The sequence below is a fragment of the Gopherus flavomarginatus genome, chromosome 3, assembly GCF_025201925.1.
Source record: "Gopherus flavomarginatus isolate rGopFla2 chromosome 3, rGopFla2.mat.asm, whole genome shotgun sequence".
NCBI lineage: Eukaryota > Metazoa > Chordata > Testudines > Testudinidae > Gopherus > Gopherus flavomarginatus.
Genome location: NC_066619.1, coordinates 148,461,365 through 148,487,756, shown reverse-complemented (window position 1 = coordinate 148,487,756; position 26,392 = coordinate 148,461,365). Strand labels below are relative to the sequence as shown.

Genomic DNA, 26,392 nt, shown 5'->3' with positions numbered 1-26,392 from the left:
TATACAGTACATTTTCCAATTGTGTAATTTAAAAATCCTTCCTTCTCCCAAAGAATATGGGAGAACAACTCAAGAATGGCTAAATCGTCAATCGTACAATGGAAGCATGCAAAGGGTTGGGTAATGTGGTTGGAGTAATGAGGCAGGAAAATGACCTTTGTGTGGATCTAAGGGTAGGTAACAAGATGGCACTTTTCATGGCCGGAAAGCAGAAGGTTTTCTTCTGACTACATCAAATAAGAACTGCTTTTAAAATTAAAGGCATTTCTTTTTTAAATAGGCCAAGTCTGGTCTTTACTGTGTTTTGACCTTGGCATATTTAACCAGCATGAATTGGAGTAAAAGCAGGATTATCACCCTTCCCAAAATAATTTAAAGGGAATAAAAGGGGAGAAGAAATTAAAATTGTCACAGCATATTTCAAAATGTTTTTATTCAATTAGGTACAGTGGGGAACAAGGTGGTGTGGTGTTCAAACCTTACAATTCCATTTCAAGTTCCATTGAACAAAGAAAGGAACAAAAGGTAATTAATGGAGCATGCAGAGGACATTCTGATTTGTAAGATGTCTCAGCATCATCTCCAGGCTGATCAATATTGCAATCCATAACTTCACTGGTTGCTTTATGAAGTCTTTTTTTAAGACAGTGAGTCACAAAAATTGTATTTAATCCTTCTATAGGACGTGTCATCCTTGCCTCTGCAGGATAAAGAGACACTTTGACTCCTAAATGTCCCAAATCATCCTGAAGGGAAAAATGCCTTTTCTCCTATTCTGCATAGTTTCTCTGAAGTATGGAGAAATCATTGGCTGGTAGTCAACTGACCCACAAAACAAATCTTTCTGCCTTCTAGCCTCATCAATGCTCCGGGCTCTCCCAGGTATAAAAGCATGATGAGTCTGACTCCAGATCTATTAATAGCCTGTCCTCTTTAAGCAATGAGCACAATGGTCATAGGGCTAGTCTACACTAAGATGCGGGGGGGATATCTCAGTGGTTTGAGCACTGGCCTGCTAAGCCCTGAGTTGTGAGTTCAATTCCTGAGGCGGCCATTTAGGGAACTGGGGCAAAAATCTGTCTGGAGATCAGTCCTGCTTTGAGCTGGGGGTTGGACTAGATGACCTCCTGAGTTCCTTTCCAACTCTGATATTCTATGATACTCAGATGCAGCTGTAGCACATCTAGTGAAGAGAGCTCTCCTGTTGGCATAAAAAATCCAGCTCCATGAGAGGTGGTAGCTACCTTGGTGGGAGAAGCTCTCCCATTGGCATAGCACCGTTCACACCAGCACTTAGGTCAGTAACTTAAATTGCTCCAGGGAGTGGCTTATTCACAGCCCTGAGTGTCATAAGTGGTAGCATGTATAAGCCCATAGTTGCTTGGAAATACACACTAGAACCTCAGGTTCAATAGGTATCTCTAAATATAGACCCCAGCCCTGAGTCCATCACTCTTCTTTAAAAGCTTCAGAGCTGGTCCGTGAGAGCTTCTGACTAAATGTTTTTGGGCGGAAAATGCTGACTAATGAAAACTGAAATTTTTCACGGGAAAGGATTGTTTTTGATTAAATTCTTGTTGGGAAGTTTTTTCTCAGGCTCCAGTTTCTGGTCAAACCACCTAAAAATTGCTCATTTCTTAAAACACTCACCTGCAATGCAAAAGACCTAGGTTTTGGTCCCAGCTCTGCCTGATTCATCCAGTTGGAGGTTGAACTCTCTTTCTGCGGAGGGTGGGGCATGTTATGAAAAACTTTGGGAAGTCTTTGTCCTGTCCCAGTGTGGAACAGGAAACTACAGGAACTATCAAACTTTCATGGGATGGGGAAACCATTTTCTTCCGAGCCCTATCTAGAGTAAGGGTCCAACCGTTAGTGGCTCAGTTCTTTCCCTGGGACGCATCAGTGGAACGTCCACCGACTTCAGCCGAAAGAGCTAAAGTTTGAAAAAAGGGGCTTATAAAGGGGAGTGTTTAGCACCTCAGGCTACAGGCATCAACCCTTATGCTTAGGGATGGCACTGAAAAACCTCAACCTGTCAGAAATGTTTCCTCATTTCTTCCCAACTTTGGCAGGTCTCCCACAAAATTGCACTGCTCTGAGGTACGAGGGAGCCAACATTCACTCCTGGACAAATGGTAGCGTTGAGGTGCATACCTCCTGACTAATCAGGGCTCAAAACAGGAGCTTTTTTGTTGAATGAGGGGAGGCAGCATGGTCATTTGGATGAAGTGCTGTCTTGACTGGGAGTCACGAGGCTTCCATTCCTGGCTATGCTGCTGATCTCTGTACCTTTGTTTCCCTTTGCCCAGTTTGATCATAGGCTCTTTGAGGCAGCAATAATCTATGTGTTTTTCTTTTCTTTTCAGCACTTGTCCCCAGTAAGGCTCTGCTCTTGGGTGAGGCTGCAGACATTAAGGGTATGTCTGTGCTACCCACCGGCTTGGCGAGCAGTGATCGATCCAGCAGGGGTCGATTTATCACGTCTAGTCTAGATGTGATAAATCAATCCCCAAGCATTCTCCTATACTCGACTGCTGCGAGAGGTGCAGGCAGAGTCGATGGGGGAGCGGCAGCAGTTGACTCACCATGGTGTCTTCACCACAGTAAGTCGATCTAAGTACGTTGACTTCAGCTACGTTATTCACATAGCTGAAGTTGCATAGCTTAGATCGATCTTCTCTCCCCCGCCCACAGTGTAGACCAGGCCTAACACAAGTAATTAGTGCCTTTAAACATTTAGAAAGTCAGGACTCCTCCCTTTCCAGTGTAGGACCAGACCATGAGAAGTAATGCCCTCATCTTATGACAGGGGTATAAACCTTTAGAATCTTGATCTGGATCATGTCTCTGAGGTCAGAAAATAAAATGTCCAGAGTTTAGTCTGGCTTCCTGTGTTTCAGACCCTTACTTCTGGATATACAGCACTTGCTTCTAACTCTAGGAAATTTCAAGCTTCCAGATATAAAACATTGTGTGGGGAAAGGTATTTTTGGTACTTTTTAGATATTTCTAAAAAGTAGTTTAACCTTCCCTCTCCTTTCAAGACCTCTGCAGGTGCACTCATGTAACAAAGGAATGCTGGCCTTACATAAAAAGGCAGAGGGCTACTGGAACCAGACCAATTCTGAAAGCTCTTTGAAGCATTTATGTCGTGTGTGTGTGTGGATACATTATAGGATGACATGGTGTCCTATAAAGGTCCTTTTGGTACTGTTATGTAATGGCTTCTGTACACACCAGTTACAGATAAAATGTTTTCTTTTATCATTTGTAGCCACAGGGTAAGATAATGCTGGTGCAAGAACTCCAAAACAATATCCAAGAATTCAGGACCAGACGTTCCTCTCATGTACCTGGTTTAATTTCATTGGGTGAAATTCTGGGCCCCACTGAAGTCAAGAGGATGTTTTGCCATTGACTTCAGGGACTTCACCCAGTGAATTCAGTGGTTTTACAGCCCTGACTACAGAGCTGGGTGGTGAGATGTCCTTGTGGGAAGTGGGGATGTTATCAACTACAGATAAAAAGAAAAGGGGAGGGCAATCAAATAAGTCTGACCACCACTGATTTATTCCTATGGAATTTAATGGAAACTATTTACTGTTCAACTGGAACATATGGTTACATTGCTCTGGTCTGTCAAAATCCAGACTTAGTTGACTGTCTATTCTATATTTTACTGATTTAGAAATGTTGATTTATCACTTATGCGAAGGATGAATTCATTTGGTTTCTGTACTGAGCTATAGCTGTTGGTTCTTGATCCTCTTATTTCCTTGGATGAATATTTCTCCCCATTCTTTTCAAAGTTGGCAAGAAAGGAAGTCTAAGATACTTAACTGGCCCCATTCACATGGTCTCTGAGCACCGAACACCCCTAAGAGTTAGACAAATAGCACTTTCCTCATTTTAAAGACCAAACATCTTGGTGATTGTTCTGCCACAAGCATCTGTGGAAACTGAGAATGGCAAGTGGGTCACTGACGTGACAGGCTAAGACTCTAACCACTGGACCATCCTTCCTCTCCTACAGAATTCTATTTTTTATAAGCCCCATGTAGGAAAATGCGGCCTTCTGCATACATACTTCAGGTTTTCCGTAACTTCAACCATCATAATTTAAATTACCCATTTTTAACTTACTGGAATCACCACACAAGACTCCCTTCTACAGCCCAAACTAAGATGATCCCACCCTAGCCACTGTATCTTCTGAGACCTTGAAGAGCAGCAGTTCTGTCCTCTCACTGTTTCACAAGCATGTAGATCCATCTCAGCCAGAGCCAGAATGGCCCTGGAAAGGAGGCTTGCAGTAATGGCCTATTGACAACAAAAGTAATGTAAGCAGTTCTCTGGGAAGCAATATTCCACTGGAACATTGACAACTTGCACCAGCTGAGGAGTCTCTGTTCTTTGTGTCTCTGCTTAGATGACCAAGACAGGGTGGGTGGTGTTCGCCTACCAAGAGCTGGACTGAGAGTATTCACGTATCCTCCACAGTCTCTGCTTTGCATGGACATTCCCTGAAGAAGCTGTAGGCAAACTGAAGTGGCCACTTGTGAAATGAATGTCTATACGTTCCCATCCCTAGACTAGAAGGGGAGTAAAAACTAATCTGCTCCTGTCTGTTTCTCTTTCAGGTACCTCCATCATCCACCCTCCTTGATGTAAAACATAAATTTCACAAAGCATGTAAGTACTCTGTACATCCATCTGGAAGCATGCTTGGGGGGGGGGGACTTAATGCTTGGAAAAGTTTGTCAACTTAACTTTCATGACACTTCACCCCAGGGCTTAGATTGGCCTGACAGCTGTTTTGGAGTAACAGTGACACCGTGGGAGTGCTGTGGCCTCCCAGATCTGTAGGAGGGTAATATAAAATGCAGCTGACTCCCTAAAAAGGGGGAAGACTTTTCAGGTCTTGATATTATAGTAGCAACTAAAGGCCACCACAGAGATTGGGCCCTGCAGTACGTTGGGTGTTGTACCACAGATAGGCAAGACAGTCAGTGACTATCTAGACTCCATTCTTCAAGGTGAAGGAGGTAGTGTTTAGAGTGGGCTGGGAATCTTTTGCTGAAATGTCTCTTCCATCACAATGCCAACTTGCCAAAATGGAAACGTTTTGCAGACAAATATCAGTTTTGATTAAACCTTTGTTGGGAAAGCTTCAATTCCAAGATGCAATTTTTGGTCAAAACCAGGGATAGGCAGGGAGCTGCCACCCACCTCCCAAATAGTTGATGGCAAGTGGTTGGGGCATTCATTTGGGAGGTAGGAGAGTGGCACCTAAGTCCCTGTTCAGAGCAGGGACTTAACCTGCCTCTTCCACATCCTGCATGAGTGCTCAAACTACGGGGCTATTGGCTATTTAGGGTAGGTCATGTATGTGAGTGCTCTCTCTGGTTCATGAAGAAATTAAAAGGCCTTGGTTTCATCCTGATGCTCAACAAAACCAAATGTCAAAACCTCAATCTTTCATGAAATGGAATTCTTGCTTTCTGGCCAGCTCTAGTAGTATTGTCTCCATTTTACAGATGAAGCAAGGCACAGAGGTCAGGTGATTTGCTCAGGGTCATACTGTAAATCTGTTACAATCCAGAATTACATCCTCTCTTTCTAGTTCCTTTAGCATCGGACAATCCTTCCCCTCTTCTAGGGTTGCTCTTCTTTTGGTCTTTTTCACATAGTTGAGTATAAAGCAATGGATCTTGTTTATTTGTACATTATAGAGCTGGTGTAGATGTAGATTCAACTAAGAACAAGCTTACTTGAATCTGCATTCCCTCCCTCTCCACATGCACCTCTAAAAATGAGTGGTGATGAAAACCTGGGAGTAGGAGCTGGGAATGCACCTAGACTCCAAAGCTTTGTCTAAAATATCTATGGAGAATCCTGATGGGTGTGAAAGGAACTGTGGTTTGCATCGTTTTTACCTCTGTGGTATATGAGGCTGTCCCTGGCTCACTTCTGCAGCGTGAGCATTAACTATTTCCCAGAAGAAGTGATTTGACTTTTTGTGTATATGTCTTCCAAAGATAAAACAAAGGAAATATTTGGCACCTAATTATCTTCCTTCTGCAATTGCTGACTGTAGAGGCAATGATGCAATATGTCTTCTCTACCTCTGTTGAGCTGTTGGGCCAAATTTGGGAGATGGTGCATTTGAAAACAATTGGAAAGAAAACTAGTAAGTGTATTCATCTGTAGCAGGCCTCTTATTTGCATTTCCTTTGGTTTAGCTGAGGCTGTTAGCCTGTAGATCCTCAATCAGATAATATCCTGATGCTTATCACTGTTTGTGTATATAAGCATCTTCTACATTGACATGGTCTTTCTGAAGGTGGCTATGCCAGTCTGACTGGACCATGACCCATCAAATAAATGCCATGTGTGCTTGTGATGCCATTTAATGTATGCTCTTGATGTGAGAAAACAGAATGAGGCCACTTCAGCAACTTTTATATTGAATAGTATCTTCAGAGCCTGTCCCAAAGCTCACTGAAGTAAATGGAAATCTTTCTACTGAGTTCCATGGACTTTGATTAAAGGATATGACCCATAGGTAGCTCCACTGTTATCCTGATGTACAATGGTGACAAAGCAAATATCACTATAGTCTATAGAATAATGCTCAATCTACAGGTGCTTACTGGCATATGTCCTTTTTCAAATAGGGTCGCCACAAGCAAATATACTGCAATGTCTTTTTTAATTCTGAATTGTGTCTCCAGATAATCACAATGTTGAAATAAATAGGTCCTGATTCTGCCGCCCTTATGATGGTGCCTTCCTCCAGCTCGACTCTCTGAGCTCTCTGAGAGTAAGGTACTGCTCACGATGAACTAATAGAGGTGGTCCCTTAGGATTGCAATCATGCTTCAGACATCTCTTTGCAATTCCCATTCTCTAGAATAAGAGCTCAAAATTAGGAGAAAATACCTGGTATTAAAAGGCTCTTGACTCCAGGGGAGAAAGGCAATGCAAGAACCATTGGCGGGAACTTAAAGCCAGAAAAATTCAAAGTAGGAATGGGGCACAATTTTTTTTCAGCAGGGAAAGGGATTAACCATTAGAACAAACTAGCAAGAAAAGGGGCTGATTTTTCCATTGTTTGATCTTTTCAAATGGAGACTGGGTTTTGCTCTGGAAGAGATGTTTTTGCCAAACACAAGTTATTGGGCTCAACACAGGAGTAACTGGGTGAAGTTCTATGCAGAAGATCAGACTAGATCTAATGGTCCCTTCTGGGCTTAATCTCTGAATCTCAGGGCTGAATTTGATTGTGAACACTTGCAGTTGATTATTTTAAACATCCTTTATTGTGACTGCTCTTAAATTATTTCTTTGTCTCTATAAAGCTTTGAGAAATTCAGAACAGGAATGGCTTGAAAACTGTTAACGTTTTTGTGAAGAATGTTGTGGACAGCTGGGGGTTGTTTCTGTTCAATGAAAGGTGCGATTTATTTTTTTCAAATAAATTCACTTAAACTGGTGCAAATTCCTGTACAGACGCTTAAATTGACTTAAACTTGGTTTATATTGTTCAGACATTAATGCTAAAAATTCCACACAAGGGTGTACACCAGTTTAACTAAGATCAAGTTGGAATGTTTTTTTGTTTGGTTAAAGCTTTGCAACCTTGTGTGAAACCAGGCTTGTGACAGCATTCATTACACCTAATAGTACCTTATTCTTCATGTACTCCTAATGACATGGATGGAGCTATGCATGGAGTATGTTGTTATTTAGCATGAGTAAAGGTATGACAATGTAGCTCTATATTGCCCACTGGGCGAGCTTTGTGACCCAGCTTTTCCTGTAAGTTTTTGTTCCTCACTACTCTATTACTTCTGTCTAAGAGCTGGGTTGTTCTCTTAGGGCTGGTCTATACTATGGGGGAGGGGAGGGAGAAGAGAATCAGTCTAAGTTACATAGCTTCAGCTACACAAATAACGTAGCTGAAATCTACATACTTATATCTACTTATCATGGTGACTTCAGTGCAGTGTGTCGATTCCCTTTGCACTTCTCGTTGAGGTGGAATACCGGAGTTGACGCTAGAGCGATCGGCAGTCAATTTATCACATCTATACTAGACATGATAAATCAATCCCCTCCCCGCCCCCAGATCAATCGCTGCCAATCGATCCAGCCAGTAGTGTAGACAAGACCTCATTTGAGCACTTCTTTCCTACCAGTTCTGATTTTCTATTTTTTCCTCAATCCACCTCTGTCATATTTGGTTGAATTTCATCCCTTTTCTCCCACTTATAGCTGCTAGCCTTCATGTGTGTGCACATGCATGGATGAACAAATGGGGCATGAAGGGAAGGCAATCAGTAAATACAAACCTTTTACGTGGGGGCAGAAAATAGTTGCAGTTGTAGAGGCTACATTTTCAATGTGGTGCTTTCCATAATGGTCAGTCTATGTGAAATTGTATCTTCACTGTAGATAACTGATAGTATGAAATATCTCACTCGCTAATACTGTCATTCTGTGGTTCCCAAAAAAGCATGCATGTGCCCCTGCTCCCTCTTCATCCATTTCCTGTTGATCACTCTTGTTAAGTTCTCTCGCTAGCTTGTACCCTGCCTTAGTGAGCAAGTCATCTCTGTTCAACACCAATCCTTTCCTAGTAGTGATCAGGATCTGTTTCATTGCCCACCACAATGAAGAAGGGAGTGGCAACTGAATTATAGATTTATTTATTTTAAAGAGTGATGGATCATAATCGTCAGGTTACAAATTGTTACTGTTTTTTGTTTTTTTAGATTCTAATTGCAGTAGATTCTAACTCAGTCTCTTCAGGAGCTCATAGGAACACATTCTGAAGTCCGTTTTTTGTCCTCACTCAGGCAAAACTTCCAATGGCTTGACAGTCCCATTGAAGTCACACTTAGCAGTGTTATAGTTTGTTACATTGATCTGAATGGAGCAAACCTGGTCTACAGCAGCTGAGGACCAGGCCCTCTAGCATCTATGAATCAGGGAAGAGTAGAGCTACCCTCCCCTCTCAGGTTCAGAGTTTGTTCTACCAAATCTGATGCAAGTTGAACACTTGGATCTTCAGGTTCTTAACCCTAGATCATGTAGGATAGTCTCACATTAATACCTGGTGGTTAGAGAGAGCTTCTCAGCCGTAGATCTCAAGGCACTTAAGAAACAAGTATCATCGCCCTTTTACAGATCTAACTGCTAGCATCTCCTTTGAGTTTAATGATTCTAGCAGGAAGTGTAGCCTAGTGGATAGACCTCTGGAGTTAGACCCAGAATGCCATTCTTCCTGGCTCTTCCACTGGTCTGCTGGGTGAGCTGGATCAAATCACTTCACTACCTCGTGCCTCAGTTTCCCCATCAGTAAAATGGCCATAATGATACCGTTCTTCTTTGGAAAGTGTTTTGAGAGAAGAACTGAGTGTTACCATTTTGTATGGGCCCATTATGAGCAGTAGAGGGTAACAAAATCAAGCATTGACAATTAAAACATATTCCTTATGTGCTTTGTCTAGTGCAGTGGTTCTCAAACTTTTTTCTGCCATGTACCTCTTTGGTATCTCACTAAATGTCCAGGACCCCTTTTACGTCCAGTATTACTGGAATACCTATGTCAGCACGATCTCTCCCAGCTAGTACGTGACAGAGGGTGCCATTTTGTTCTCCAAACTGCTGGAACTCCGTTCGGGCCCTAGCTAAGGGGCAGTCCCTCTCCCTGTGACTCACAGCAGTCTCTTTAGGGACCCCTCTTTAGGAACCATGGGTCTAGTATGTTTTGTCAGACTTTGCTTTTCCTTTTGATCTAAGCATGGTTTGGTTACATAAAAACAGTGACTTGGAGAGGAGGCTAAACTTTTGGAGTTGATGTCCGGGGCATTCTCTCTAACTTTTATTATTTTGCAAAGTTTTGTTAGAGTTGGGAAAGATGCTTGAGGATTACAAAGTGGAAAATGTAATTGCTCAAGGATCAGGGAACCAGTCTCCAGAACAGGTGATAAAATGGGGAAGCCATCCAGCATACTGATCAGGGAAAGGATTTCAAGGTTATGGGCAGACATTGCTGAGGAAAAAATGGTTGCATCAGCAGAAGAGTAGAATACTGGAATGATATTGCTGGATCATAAAGCAACATAGCCAGCCAGAAGAGGGCTCGATAACCTCCATGGGACAGGAAAGGGGAGACCTGTCTGAGGTCATGGGACATGACTCAGGAGTGACCCATGGGCTGCAAGTGAGCTGCAGCTCTGGTTGGAGGCGGCAGCAGCTAGCGGTAAAGGGAGAGCTGGAGAGCAGGCCCCTGGGGAGATGGGGCTGGATGGCCTGAGAGCTGGACAGAGTCACTCCCTGTTGCTTGCAGGGGACTAGCCGGAGCTGTAGAGGGAGTGGAAGAGTCATTGTGCACCCAAGTGACCTTCACACCACTGGACTGCTCGGCCCCTATGGCCTGGGTTGGAAACTGATGGGTTTATCGGTTAGATGTGACTGTTAAAGCAATCAAGGCCTGGGTGTCTCCACCTTTCATTTCTGGCATCCCTGGAAGAAATCTCTTCCTGGACTGAAGTAGTCTAGGGAGTCTACCCCAGGCTAGACCCCACACAGCCCAATGCTTGGGGCATGTATGGAGCTGACACACTGCCAGACAGGGAGAGGGAAGTGGGGTCAGTTACAATATGAAACAGGCAGTAAAGGAAGATTCTGGCTGGTGCGGGTGCCACCCAAGCACACATTGGCTACAGTCTGTCTCCCTCAAGTCATGGCTGGGCCAGCTTGTGATTGAGCCTGCTACAGCCTTGCTAAGAGATGCATCTCTCAGCACAGGCAGCAGAGGCTTATGCTGTAAGCTGAAGAGATCTCAGGCTTGATTCCAGTCGATGCTAAGCAGGGTCTGTCTGCATTCTTCTTGATCTAACAAGTGTTACTAGAGTGAGCTCAGCAGCGTGAAAAACAAATGAGTGGACTAAAATCCTCGTCCTCTAGCTCAGGGTTTCTCAAACAGGGGTCGCCGCTTGTGTAGGGAAAGCCTCTGGCGGTCCAGGCCAGTGTGTTTACCTGCCCCATCCGCAGGTCCAGCCGATCGCGGCTCCCACTGGCAGCGTATCGCTGCTCCAGGCCAATGGGAGTTGCTGGTAGCAGCAGCCAGTACGTCCCTTGGCCCGTGCCACTTCCAACAGCTCCTATTGTCTCAGAGCAGTGATCCACGGCCAGTGGGAGACATGATCCACTGGACCTGCAGACAGCAGGTAAACACACTGGCCCAGCCTGCCAGGGGCTTTCCCTACACAAGTGGCGACCCCTGTTGGAGAGACCCTGCTCTAGCTGCAAAACCTGAATCTGCCATCATTTGAGATAAAAGATGGTACAAGAGTGCTCTTCAAATGAGAAGTTTATGTAGGTAAATACTTAGCAGATGCAGCACCAGTAGATGGTGCTCAATAAAATACAAATAAAGCTTACAGCTGATTCTAGGACAAATAAAATGAGTTTCTGTGTATTGCAAATGGCTTCCTCTGTGCAGATGTTTATGTGGGGTGCTGAATGGAGGAGATCTCCTTTAGTGCTTGTTCTAAAAACTCTGGAAGCTGGTGAAAAGATTCCCTTTGACTTCACTTGCTTTGCATCAGGTCTTTAATGCATGGTAGTGTTGAGTACCCTCTCCTGTCTGTGGTTTGGCAAGCAGAAGGTAGCAACAACAGCCACACAGACATAGGAGATCACAGCTCTGTGGGCCTCTATCCACCTCCCTGCTGGCTTCTTTCTGACCATCCAAGGCTGTCTGCCAGCTCTGCTCCTACAGTGGCTAGTCTTGCTGAGCTGAGCACCACAGAGAAGCCAGAGTGTGGGGAATGCAGACTGTTTGGAAGAGGAACAGCTCATTTAAAAACTGCTGCTTCATGTCTGCATGCAAGCCTGGGCCAGGTTTACAAAAGGGGGCAAGGGGATGTGTGGGTCATGTGGGGGAGGGGATATCTAGGGTAAAGCCTTCCCTTCTAGCAGCTGCACTAAGGCCAGCCCCACACAGAATCATAGAATATCAGGGCTGGAAGAGACCTCAGGAGGTATCTAGTCCAACCCCCAGCTCAAAGCAGGAGCAACCCCAACTAAATCATCCCAGCCAGGGCTTTGTCAAGCCAGGCCTTAAAATCTCTAAGGAAGGAGATTCTACCACCTCCCTAGGTAACCCATTCCAGTGCTTCACCACCCTCAGAGTGAAATATTGTTTCCTAATATCCAACCTAACCCTCCCCTACTGCAACATGAGACCATTACTCCTTGTTCTGTCCTCTGGTACCACTGAGAACAGTCTAGATCCATCCTCTTTGGAACCCCCCTCCAGGTAGTTAAAGGCTGCTATTAAATCCCCCCCACTCACTCTTCTCCTCTGCAGACTAAATAAGCCCAGTTCCCTCAGCCTCTCCTCATAAGTCATGTGCCCCAGCCCCCTAATCATTTTTGTTGCCTTCCTCTGGACTCTCTCCAATTTATCCACATCCTTTCTGTAGTAGGGGGACCAAAACTGTATGCAATACTCCAGGTTTGGCCTCACCGTTCCCGAATAGAGGGGAATAATTGCTTCCCTCGATCTGCTGGCAATGCTTCTACTAATACAGCCCAGTATGCCATTAGCCGCCTTGGCAACAAGGGCACACTGCTGACTTATATCCAGCATCTCGCCCACTGTAATCCCCAGGTCCTTTTTTGCAGAACTGCTGATTAGCCAGTCAGTCGGCAGCTTGTAGCGGTGCATGGGATTTGTCTGTCCTAAGTGCAGGACTCTGCACTTGTCCTTGTTGAACCTCATCAGATTTCTTTTGGCCCAATCCTCCAATTTGCCTAGGTCACTCTGGACCCTATCCCTACCCTCCAGCATATCTACCTATCCCCCCAGTTTAGTGTCATCTGTAAACTTGCTGAGGATGCAGTTAATCCCATCATCCAGATCATTAATAAAGATGTTGAACAAAACCAACCAACCGCTGTTCGACAATTGAGTCAGGTGCAGCCAAAATCATGAGATGAACTTAACAAAAAGTGGAAACTCGGTCAAAATACAAAGGATGAATATAAACAAATAACACAAGTATGTAGGGACAAAATTAGAAAAGCCAATATACAAAACAAGATCAAACTGGTTAGGGATATAAAAGGAAACAAGAAAACATTCTACAAATGCATTAAAAGCAAGAGAAAGACCAAGGACCGAGTAAGTCTGTTATTCAATGAGGGGGCGAAAGACAATAAAAGAAAATCTGGAAATGGCTGAGGTGCTTGATGATGTCTTTGTTTCAGTTTTCACCCAGAAGGTTGGTGGCGATTGGATATCTAACATAGTGAATGCCAATGAAAATGAGGCAGGATCAGAGTCTAAAATCACCAGGGCCTGATGAAATGCATCCTTGGATACTCAAGGAGCTGATTGAGGCCATGTCTGTCCCATTAGCAATTATCTTTGAAAAGTCATGGAAAACTGGAGACATTCCAGAAGACTGGAAAAGAGCAAACATATTGCCCATCTATAAAAAGGGAAATAAGGACAACATGGGGAATTACAGACCAGTTGGCTTAACTTCTGTACCCAGAAAGATAATGGAGCAAATAATTAAGAAATCAATTTGGAAACACCTAGAAGAAAATAAGGTGATAAATAAGTCAGCATGAATTTGTCAAGAACAAATCATGTCAAACCAACCTGATAGCTTTTTTTGAAATGGTAACAAGACTTGTGGATGAGGGGAGGTGGTAGATGTGGTATATCTTGAGTTTAGTAAAGATTTTGATACTGTCTCGCATGATCTTCTCATAAACAAACTAGGAAAATACAACCTAGATGGAGCTACTGTAATATGTGTGCATAACTGGTTGGAAAATCATTCCCAGAGAGTAGTTAACAGTGGTTCACAGTCATGCTGGAAGGGTATAACAAATGGAGTACCACAGGGATCAGTTATGGGTCCGGTTCTGTTCAATATCTTCATTTTATATAATGGCAAAGAGAGTACACTTATAAATTTTGCAGATGACACCAAGCTGGGAGGGATTGCAAGTGCTTTGGAGGATAGGATTAAAGTTCAAAATGATGTGGACAAACTGGTGAAATGGTCTGAAGCAAATAGGATGAAATTCAATATGGACAATTTCAAAGTACTCCACTTAGGAAGCAACAATCAGTTGCACACATACAAAATGGGAAATGACTGCCTAGGAAGGAGTACTGCAGAAAGGTATCTGGGGGTCATAGTGAACCACAAGCTAAATATGAATCAACAGTGTAACGCTTTTGCAAAAAAAGTGAACATCATTCTGGGATGTATTAGCAGGAGTATTGTAAGCAAGATACGAGAAGTAATTCTGCTGCTCTACTCCATGCTGATTAAGTCTCAAATGGAGTATTGTGTCCAGTTCTGGGTGCCACATTTCAGGAAAGATGTGGACAAACTGGAGAAAGTCCAGAGAAGAGTAACAAAAATAATTAAAGGTCTAGAAAACATGACATGAGGAATGATTGAAAAATATTGGGTTTGTTTAGTCTGCAGAAGAGAAGACTGAGAGGGGACATGATAACAGTTTTCAAGTACATAAAAGTTTGTTACAAGGAAGTGGATGAAGAATTGTTCTTCTTAACCACTGAAGATAGGACAAGAATCAATGGGCTTAAATTGCAGCAAGGGCGGTTTAGGTTGGACATTAGGAGAAACTTCCTAACTGTCAGAGTGGTTAAGCACTGGAATAAATTGCCTAGGGAGGTTATGAAATCTCCATCACTGGGGATTTTTAAGAGCAGGATGGACAAACACCTGGCAAGGGTGGTCTAGATAATACTTAGTCTTGCCGTGAGTGCAGAGAACTGGACTAGATGACCTCTCGAGGTCCCTTCCAGTTCTATGATTCTATGAAAATGACTCTAAAATCACACATTTGGGATCTTTCCATTTCCTGTCTAGGGGTCAGCCCCTTAGGGTATACCTCTTCAGGGCTTTCTCTGCAATCACAAGGACCAGGGACTCTTAAGTGTAGACTGAGATTCCACCTAACTCCAGGAGCTTGGTCTTTAAGGAAAGACACCAAATAGGACACAGATAACAATAAAAGCTGAAAAAACTCCAGTTATCAGAGAGGATGAGTATTCTTAATACATCAAGTAATTCCATTTGGAGAACAGGCCTGATACTAAGCTACATAGTCTCGAGAGGTAACCAGGCATGCTCTGGGGTTTTGTCATTAAGAATGTCATGAAAGAGGCCAGTGGTTGCTCAGCAACACCTTGCCTATCAGTTCGGTAGAAGCAGGGAAGTCTGATAATAGTTTTACTAAGAACCTGCAATTCCCGTGATCTTTCCATGCTGCCTATTCAAGCTGGAGTCTAAGGTGGGAGAAAGTTAATGAAATCTGTCAGTTTGGATGCCTGGAAAGACAGATCTGCACTATGAATACACCTGCTGGGGACTCAGAAGCTAAATTGTGCTATTTATGGCTCCCCCAAACCAGTTTTGTAGTCTAGGCCTGTCAATCAGCCAGGGAGCCTTCAAATGTCACACAAGCTGAAGAGACCCAAATAAGCTGTGTCTAGGACATGAAGGCTCACAGCGGGATCTTTCCTGCCCTCTCCACTGAGGAGAGCAGGTTTTTATTTATATAATACGAAGGGGTTTTTTGGAAAAGTGACCTGATCCCATCCTGGGGCCAGTGGCTGGGGCTGGATTCTCTCTCGGGACAGAAAGGTGGTTGTGGAGGGACAGTTTGTAACAATTCACACATTCTCCAGATAGCTCTTGCCAGTCCGAAGCGATGACTGCAAACCATCGGCTTGTATAGGGCAGCCAGAATCCCACTGACTAGGTTGGTCGACTGCAAAGCCAATATCCGTAGCATCCAATCCCCAGTGCAGAATTACAGATCATATGGGTTTGGCAATCACTTCCATCCGTTCTTTTCAATAAGACTTCCTCCGACCATGCCCATAGTGACTCAGGTGGAAATGCACAATGAAGTGTGTTCAGTGGAGACAGATTGTTAAAGCAAAGGAAGTGAAGAATACAGCAAGTTCATTGGGGCAAATTATTCATTCATCTTTGTTGACCTTGTCAATGGAAATGGTTTGATTGGGAGAAGACATTTGGAGGTTTTGGTGCAGATTAAAGATACTAATAGAAACGTGTCATGGTGAATTTCTGTACCACATTAATGAAAAAACATTAAAGGTCTGTACGAGAATTCCTTACAATGATCTTTCTGTCTTTGCTGAGACAACTGCATTTACTGAGCAGGTTTTAACAAACACTTGGATGTGTTTGCTATTATTACTGTAGCATCTATAAACCTGAATTCAGAGTGGGGCCCCTTACTCTGTGTTTGTGCTACGTGTTGTACAAAGTAAGAGACAGCTCCTGCCCCAAAGAACATACAGTCTAAATGGGAGGACAGATAAATGCTTTGATATCATCATGCCTATTTTACAATTAGAGCAGAGAAAGCAAGGCCCAGATCTACAAAAGGATTTAGGTGCCCAAGGGTATGTCAGCATTAGAGCAGCACAGCTACAGGGCTGCAGCTGGGCCGCTGTAGTGCCATAGTATAGATGCTTCCTACATTGCTGGGAGGTGTGTGTGTGTGTGTGTGTGTGTGTGAGAATGTTGTTAATCCACCTCTCTGACAGGCGGAGCTAGATCAACAAAATAATGTCCCCTTCAACTTAGCCGCATCTACACCAGAGGGTGAGTTTGAGCTAATTACAGCACTCAGGTTGTGAATTTTTTCACGGCCTTGAGCCATTAAGCTAGGCCAGTCTAACTTCTAGCTGTAGACCAGGCCTAAGTCTGTGAGGAGGTGGAGCTAAGTTAGAAGTTTGAGCAACAAGGGTGATGTCGTGGTGGGAGTCTGCTATAGACCACCAAACCAGGGGGAGGAGGTGGACCAGACTACTGTCCAGCAACTAACAGAAGTCACTAAATTGTGGGGGGGCTTCAATCACCCTGATATCTGATGGAAGAGCAATACAGCACTGCACGAACAATCCAGGAAGTTTTTGGAAAGTGTAGAGGACAATTTCCTGATCCAAGTGCTGGAGGAAGCAACTAGGGGCAGAGCTCTTCTCGACCTGCTGCTCACAAACCAGGAAGAATTAGTAGGGGAAGCAAAAGTGGATGGGAACCTGGAAGGCAGTGAAAATGAGATGGTCGAGTTCAGGATCCTGACACAAGGAAGAAAGAAGAGCAGCAGAATACAGACCCTGGACTTCAGAAAAGCAGAATTTGACTCCCTCAGGGAACTGATGGGCAGGATCCCCTGGGAAAATAATATGAGGGGCAGAGGAGTCCAGGAGAGCTGGCTGTATTTTAAAGAATCTTTATTGAGGTTACAGGAACAAACCATCCCAGTGATGTGTAGAAAGAATAGTAAATATGGCAGGCGACCAGCTTGGCTTAACGATGAAATCCTTACTATCTTAAACGCAAAAAAGAAGCTTACAAGAAGTGGAAGATTGGACAAATGACTAGGGAGGAGTATAAAAATATTGCTCAGGCATGCAGGAGTGAAATCAGGAAGGCCAAATCACACTTGGAGTTGCAGCTAGCAAGAGATGTTAAGAATAACAAGAAGAAAGTCAAGGAAAGTGTGGGCCCCTTATTGAAAGAGGGAGGCAACCTAGTGACAGAAGATGTGGAAAAAGCTAATGCACTCAATGCTTTTTTTGCCTCTGTCTTCACGAACAAGATCAACTCCCAGACTGCTGCACTGGGCAGCACAGCATGGAGAGGAGGTGACCAGCCCTCTGTGGAGAAAGAAGTGGTTTGGGACTCTATAGAAAAGCTGGATGAACACAAATCCATGGGGCCAGATGTGCTGCATGTGAGAGTGCTAAAGGTATTGGCAGATGTGATTGCAGAGCCATAGGCCATTATCTTTGAAAACTCATGGCGTTCTGGGGACTTCCCAGATGACTGGAAAAAGGCTATTGTAGTGCTCTTTAAAAAGAGGAAGAAGTAGGATTCGAGGAACTACAGGCCATTCAGCCTCACCTCAGTCCCTGGGAAAATCATGGAGCAGGTCCTCAAGGAATCAATTCTGAAGCACTTAGAGGAGAGGAAAGTGATCAGGAACAGTCAGCATGGATTCACCAAGGGCAAGTCATGCCTGACTAACCTAATTGCCTTCTATGAGGAGATAACTGGGTCTGTGGATGAGGGGAAAGCAGTGGATGTGTTATTCCTCGACTTTAGCAAAGCTTTTGATATGGTCTCCCACAGTATTCTTGCCGGCAAGTTAAAGAAGTATGGGCTGGATGAATGGGCTATAAGGTGGATAGAAAGCTGGCTAGATCGTTGGACTCAATGTGTAGTGATCAATGGTGCCATGTCTAGTTGGCAGGCGGTATCAAGCAGAGTGCTCCAAGGGTCGGTTCTGGGGCCGGTTTTGTTCAATATCTTCATTAATGACCTGGAGGATGGCGTGAACTGCACCCTCAGCAAGTTTGCAGATGACACTAAACTAGAAGGAATGTTAGATATGCTGGAGGGTAGGGAGAGGATACAGAGGGACCTAGACAAATTAGAGGATTGGGCCAAAAGAAACCTAAAGAGGTTCAACAAGGACAAGGATAGAGTCCTACACTTAGGATGGAAGAATCCCATGCACTGCTACAGACTAGGGACCGAATGGCTAGGAAGCATTTCTGCAGAAAAGGACCTAGGGGTTACAGTGGACGAGAAGCTGGATATGAGTCGACAGTGTGCCCTTGTTGCCAAGAAGGCTAACAGCATTTTGGGCTGTATAATCAGGGGCATTGCTAGCAGATCGAGGGATGTGATCATTCCCCTCTATTCGACATTGGTGAGGCCTCATCTGGAGTACTGTGTTCAGTTATGGGCCCCACACTACAAGAAGGATGTGGAAAAATTGGAAACTGTCCAGCAGAGGGCAACAAAGATGATTAGGGGTCTGGAGCACATGACTTATGAGGAGATGCTGAGGGAACTGGGATTGTTTAGTCTGCAGAAGAGAAGAAAGGGGGGGATTTGATAGCTGCTTTCAACTACCTGAAAGGGGGTTCCAAAGAGGATGGATCTAGACTGTTCTCAGTTGTAGCAGATGGCAGAACAAGGAGTAATGGTCTCAAGTTGCAGTGGGGGAGGTTTAGGCTGGATATTAGGAAAAAAACTTTTTCACTAGGAGGGTGGTGAAGCACTGGAATGGGTTACCTAGGGAGGTGGTGGAATCTCCTTCCTTAGAGGTTTTTAAGGTCAGGCTTGACAAAGCCCTGTCTGGGATGATTTAGATGGGGTTGCTCCTGCTTAGAGCAGGGAGATGGACTAGATACCTCCTGAGGTCCCTTCCAACTCGGATATTCTCTGATTGATTGTTAGGAATCACCCCCCCCCCCCTCAGCATCTGCTATTCGCTAGCTTAGGTGGTGCCCCGATCCACCTCACGTAGTGCATTGGCTGTTGCCCATTCTTAAGCACGAATCTCTCCCATTCATTGTACAGGGCGTCAAGGGGCCTAATTCAGGCTTTGTGGATTCCACTGTGTGGCTAAGCACGTAAAAGCTATGCATTGCCACACTTTGCATTGCAGAGCCTACGTGATTCATTAAAGGACACAGCCTATCGGTCTCAGAGCGGAGAACTGAATGCAGAACTCCACATGGCCACTCGGCCTCTTATGCTTTGTTTTCATCCACACAGCAAGAGATATGAGGCTTCACGATAGGTTCAGTTCTGGACACATCTGCACAAGCATGTTTGTATCATAGACAAGCGCCGGCCTCCTGGTATAGGCTTGTGTTAGCTGAACTGGGGGCTCATGTGTCCGAATAAGTGCTTGTGGGAAACTTGGTTTTCATTTCATTTATTTATTAAATGAAGTCCATACAGTGGAGGGGCTACCACTGATGTTGCTTGGTTTTTTTTTTTTTTTTTTTTAAAAAGCTAGTCTGAATGATCAGTTCTGAGACTTTTCCTGAAAGGCATTTTAAATGTTTAGTTCATACTTGTCCTCCACTGTGTTTGTGTCTCTTCATGCACCTAGGTTTTATCTACAACTCATTTTGGACAGAATTTGCATAGCGAGGGTCAGTGAAAGAAGGCTCCAGCTGCTACTGAAGTATCACACTTGTCTGTGTGTCTCAAGAGTGTGCATGGTGCATGTGTATAGAGAAAGGCATTGGGGTAACCAAGTGAAAAGCTTCTTTTGGTACCCTCCGTTTCTTTTTCATGGAGAGTTTGAATTGTGTTGGGTGGAATGATTAGGACTAGCTATTTGATCAGATTCAGAACACCGGATTAAATATTCTTGGAGTGGTGTTTTCTGCAGGTTACAAGCTATTCTTCCTCGAGAATATTTATGATTTGTTTTAACTCATGACACTGGTGAGGCAATCCTGAATTCCTCAGACAAGGAGGATGGCGTTGTGTTTCAAATGCTGGGCAAGGATTTAGGCTGTCTGGGTTCAGTCCCTGATTTTGCTGCAGACTTCCAGTGTAACCTTGGGCAAAGTCATGTAGGGTAGACATTTAAAGGTATTTAGGTTCCTAACTTGAATAAAAATCTGGTCCTTAGTGCCTAATGCAAAATGCCTATGGGAGTCATTTCACTATTTGAATGGGTTTGGTTCAGACCCTTTCTCTTTCTTTGACTCAGTTTCTTCTCTATAAAATGGCAATAACTTTTTCCCATCCTTTGCCTGTCTGATCCTGTAAGGAGATGTTGGGACTTTAGCACATATTTAGAGTTAGCGTGTGTTTAAGTGTTTTAGTGACTCTCAATGGATTTAAGCACATGCTTACGTGCTTTGTTGAACTGGAGGAATCTAGAAGAATGGAGATTTCTGAAATCCAAACCCTACTCTGCTGATTAAATGTTTGTGAAAATAAGACCTTGATAAACACACAAATATTTCAGCATTTAAACCATTGATAGAACAGTCGAGATCATCTCAAAAACATTAATGCAAATGAAAATTGTTTTCTTTTTTGGCAGCTGCTGCTTTGATTTTTATTGCACTGCATTAGCAGGACTACAGATATTTCTGATGAGTAATGTAGTAATAATAATAATAAAAAAGGCAGTGAATCTATTGAGATATATCTTGGAGCAGAACTGGTCCTCTTTGCTCTCTGGGACATTTTTCCTAGCTGAGATTTACAGAGCTCTAACACTGCATCATAACGACATCCTATGTAAACAATCTCCGAACAAATGTAAGATGTCATTTAAATGCTTCATTAGGAAAAGGAAATTTCATAGATTATTTGATGTTGTTGTGACTTTTTTATTGTACTTTTATTAATGTATGTTTGCATTTGCAGGGGATTTAATTGACAGATATGCAAGAGAAACAACATAACTCTTTTCCAAGGCTGCTGTACTGTGTCCTATTTATTACTGAAGTGCATAGGAGCCATCTGAGAATGTGGCTCCATTGTAATGGGTGCTGCATAAACACGTAGTGAGGCCTGAGGAGTTTACAGTTCTGATCACAGTGCAGCAGATTCAGGCCTACAAAATGCTACCAACATAGCTTTGATTCTTTTAAAAAACCTCCTGGACTAATTTAGACTCTGACCTTCAATGTTTCCCTAGTAACAGACATTGTTGGGATTAAGCCTGTGTTCTCAGTGGGCATGTTGGGACAAACAGTGGACCCTGGGAACAAACAGTGTAATGAAAGTTCAACGGCAGAGCTGCTGAGCCAGGAGAGGAATCCTGGCCCCAGAGTTGTCAATGGCAAAACTCCTAGTGATTGCAGTGGGGTCAGATCTCTCAGTGGGCTCAGTACCTATAAACGGGCTGGATTTCCCAAAGATCTTCGCTCCGATGGAGGCACCTGAATGAGGTGAGGAGATTTGCAGAAGAGCTCAAGACTCAGCAGTTCCCCAGGGGAGCTACTAAGATCTTCTGCAAACGTAGCCGTATGTGACATGCCAAGTGATCTGCCGAAAGGCACAGTCCTGCAGGTGTTGGTGGGATACAGAATCCCGAGAGACATGGTGAAGATCTCCCCTTTTAAAAGTTAAGACAAAGGAATGATCTCTCTGTTCTGAGCTCTCACAGGGGCCTACCAGAGGAAGAGGAAATTCCGAACTGACTGTAAGGATCCTAGTGCAGCCTCTGGTGCAGGTCAGAGCAGAATCACATGATTCTCTTGGCAGTTAGGCCCAGAGCCACAAAGGCTCCTAATGTTTGGCTAAATCAAGAGAATTTAGGAGCCTAATTTCTTCTGTGGCTCTGGACCGTAGTACATAACCAGCTGAAGTGCTGGTCCAGTCCCAGCACCCTGCTGCTGAAGCTATTGCCAGCCTGTCCTCTGGAAACCTCCTGCTTCCAGCAGGCCAAGCAACCAAAGCTCTGGGGTAGGCTGAGACAATGGAAAATGGAGTGAGGAACAGGAGAGCATGGACTCAGGGGCCTTGTTGGGCCACTGTGAAGGGGGTGGAGGGGAAATGTGCTACAAAGGGGTAAGCTTCTGGTGAATGTTTATATGTAACCGCTCCTGTACGTCAGTAGAGAATAAGGACGGACCAGTGGTTAGGGAGCTAAACTGGGACTTAGGAGACCTCAGCCCAATTCTCTGCTTGACCACAGGCTTTCTGTGCAAATGTGGGCAAGTCATTCAGGGCCAAGTTTGTAAAGGTATTTAGGTGCCTAAAACTGCCACTAGGCACGTGGTGGAGTTCTCAAAACTACTTAGAGTATGTCTACATGACGGGATTATTCCGATTTTACATAAACCGGTTTTGTAAAACAGATTGTATAAAGTCAAGTGCACGTGGCCACACTAAGCACATTAATTCGGTGGTGTGCATCCATGTACTGAGGCTAGCATCGATTTCCGGAGCGTTGCACTGTGGATAGCTATCCCGTAGCTATCCCATAGTTCCCGCAGTCTCACCCGCCCATTGGAATTCTGGGTTGAGATCCCAATGCAAAAACAGTGTCGCGGGTGATTCTGGGTAAATGTCGTCACTCAATCCTTCCTCCGTGAAAGCAATGGTAGACAATCATTTCGCGTCCTTTTTCCCTGGATTGCCCTGGTAGACGCCATAGCATGGCAACCATGGAGCCCGTTTTGCCTTTTGTATACCCTGAAACACCCGGGAAAATGTTTTTGACCCTTCAGGCATTGGGAGCTCAACCAAGAATGCAAATGCTTTTCGGAGACTGTGGGGACTGTGGAATAGCTGGAGTCCTCAGTACCCCCTCCCTCCATCCATGATTGTCCATTTGATTCTTTGGCTTTCCATTATGCTTGTCACACAGCACTGTGCTGTGGCCTCTGTCTATCATAGCCTGGAGATTTTTTCAAATGCTGTGTCATTTCGTCTTCTGTAACAGAGCTCTGATAGAACAGATTTGTCTCCCCATACAGCGGTCAGATCCAGTATCTCCCGTACGGTCCATGCTGGAGCTCTTTTTGGATTTGGGACTGCATGGCCACCCATGCTGATCAGAGCTCCATGCTGGGCAAACAGGAAATGAAATTCAAAAGTTCACGGGGCTTTTCCTGTCTACCTGCCAGTGCATCCGAGCAGGGCCGGCTTTAGGAAGTGCGGGGCCCAATTCGAACACTTTCAGCGGGGCCCTGGCAGGGATGACTTAAAAAGAAAAAAGTGTAAAAAAAAAAGCCTTCCATTTCTTCCATGTATTATTTACTTTCCATAACTATATCAATAATAAAATTGTATATTATGTACATTGCATCATATATGCTGTTGATTGGTTATTAATGACTGCCATTTCACATGTGTGGGTCCCCGCCACTCCCTGGGGGCGTGCACATGTGTGGGTTCCCGCTGCTTCCTGCCCCCCTCATTGAAGCAGGTGTGCAGGGTTACTGCCCTGGGAACTGCAGGGCAGCAGTGGACATGGGGCTGGTTCGAGGTAGGGTCTGGCTGCAGGCAGGGCAAGGAGTGCGGGGCTGGCTGGAGGGGAGTGTGGGGCGGGCTGGCTTCAGACAGGGCCACAGGGGGGTGCAGCAGGGGTTGGCAGGGCTGGAGACAGGAGTATGAGACTGGCTGGCTTCACACAGGGGGGTGCAGCAGGGGTTGGCTGGAGACAGGGCAGGCAGTGCAGGGCTGGTGCAGGCAGGGGTGTGTGGCAGGGGTTGGCTGGAGACAGGGCAGGAGGTTTGGTAGGGGCTGGCTGTGGGCAGGGGGTGCAGAGCTGGCTGCAGGCAGGGGAGCGAGGCTGGTGTGGGCAGGGCAGGGGGTGCAGCAGCGGCAGCTGGAGCCCCGGCCCTTTAAAAAGCCGCCAAGCTCCCTGCTATCCCAGGGCTCTGGGGGCTATTTAAAGGGCCTGGGACTCCCCTGCTTCTACCCCACCCCGGACCTTTTAAATAGCCGCGGGAGCCCTGGGGAATGCATGGGGGCGGCGGGGCTCCGGCGGCTATTTAAAGGACCGGGGTGGCAGAGGCAGCTGGAGCCCTGACCCTTTAAATAGCCCCCAGAGCCCCCTGCTACCCCAGGGCTCTGGGGGCTATTTAAAGGGCCCGGAGCTCCAGCTGGGGGCACGGGGCTTGCGGCGCTCCAGCCAGGACAGCGGGGCTGCAGGGCTTGCGGCGCTCTGACTGGAGCTCCAGCCGGGGCCGCGGGACTTACCGCGCTCCGGCCGGAGCTCCAGCCGGGGCCGCGGGGCTTGTCGCGCTCCGGCCCGAGCTCCAGCCGGGGCCGCGGGGCTTGTCGTGCTCTGGTCAGAGCTCCAGCTGAGAGAGCGGCGCTTTGGTCAGGGGAGCGGGGCCATGGAAGACCCCGGAGCAGACCGCAGCCAGGGTAAGTAAAAAAATTTAAAAGGTGCCTAAAGCGCAGGGCCTGATTCCCAGGAGTCGGGCGAATCAGCCTAAAGCCGGCCCTGCATCCGAGTTCAGATTGCTTTCCAGAGCTGTCACAGTGGTGCACTGTGGGATACCACCCGGAGGCCAATACCATCGATTTGCGGCCACACTAACCCAAATCCGACATGGCAATACCGATTTCAGCGCTATTCCCATCGTCGGGGAGGAGTACAGAAACCGGTTTAAAGAACCCTTTATATCGATATAAAGGGCCTCGTTGTGTGCACGGGTGCAGGGTTAAATCGGTTTAACGCTGCTAAGTTCAGTTTAAATGCGTAGTGTAGACCAGGCCTTAGGCACCAAACTCCTATTGCTTTCAAAAGGGACTTCCATTTGAATGTGTTTCAGTGGCTAAGCCAAAGTAGTTAAGCTGAAATGGAGGGAGAATTAATCCGTGCCAGGTACGGAACTGGTACAGATTGCTTCCCCCTGGAACAAAGGGGAGCTGGGTGCCTGACTCTGATTCAGAGTCATAATCTGGACCCAGATCTGCTGCTAAGGCAGCACAGATACATGCTGCCCTTCACTCCGGGCTTGTGGCAAAGCTACAATTTAGCCCTATGCTATTAGCTGGAATTAATTTTCAGTGTAGTGAATTAAACAATGAATTAAAAGAATTTAATTTACAGTATGCAAGAAATAAGGTCAATTAAAATGTACTCAGTTAACTGTAGCAGATGTTGGTGCAGCTATGTGATGTTTGAACACTCTGCCATTATGGAAAGTGAATGAATGCATCATAATTAGATTAGAGATTAGTTTTATGCTTTAGTCAGTCAAGCAAATATGGAAGTATAACTACAGTTTTACCTCTATTAATAACTGCTGATTGCTTGAGAGGTGGTGTTTTAAAGACATGGGGCCAGATCATTGGCTCTAACCTTTCTGTGCTGGTTGGGTGAGGACTGTAAAGGTGTCTTTAATATAGTTAGGCAGGAAATGGCTTTACTATTCCTCTAATATTTTTTGGTTCAAATTTTTTTCCCATCTCAAATTGGGCTGGAAAGTTGAAATCTCAGTTTTTGCAGAAGCAAACAAATAAATATATTGTTTCTGGTCTATTGAAACATTTCACTTAAAAATTATTTCATTTTGATTTATTCCTTTTTTTTTAGCTTTTTTTGTCTCATTAGCTTAAATTTTGAAATGAAAACTTGCTTAGAGTAAGAAAACTGGAATTATTCACTTTGAATCATTTTGTTGTGACAATTCCGAAACTTTTCTCAACCTTTTTAACTTGAGTCTAGAGATTTGTCAAAATGGACCTTAATTCTTGAATTCTCAGTTTTGACAAATCCGCATTTCTGCATTTCTGATTGGGGGAGGAATTTAGAACATAAGAACGGCCGTACCGGGTCAGACCAAAGGTCCATCTAGCCCAGTCTCCTGTCTACCGACAGTGGCCAATGCCAGGTGCCCCAGAGGGAGTGAACCTAACAGGCAATGATCAAGTGATCTCTCTCCTACCCTCCATCTCCAACCTCCAACAAACAGAGGCTAGGGACACCATTCCTTACCCATCCTTGCTAATAGCCATTAATGGACTTAACCTCTACGAATTTATCTAGT

At 44.9% G+C, this 26,392-nt stretch overlaps 1 protein-coding gene across 3 annotated transcripts in view; it reads left to right on the top strand.

The window, feature by feature from the left end:
• Window positions 1–26,392, top strand: part of TECRL (trans-2,3-enoyl-CoA reductase like) — a 117,766-nt gene that overhangs the window by 19,840 nt on the left and 71,534 nt on the right. For all 3 annotated transcript variants that reach the window (XM_050948311.1, XM_050948310.1, XM_050948309.1), the window contains exon 2: window positions 4,641–4,692. In XM_050948311.1, the coding sequence (XP_050804268.1) occupies window positions 4,641–4,692 (52 nt within the window). The remainder of the gene's footprint in view (window positions 1–4,640; window positions 4,693–26,392) is intronic.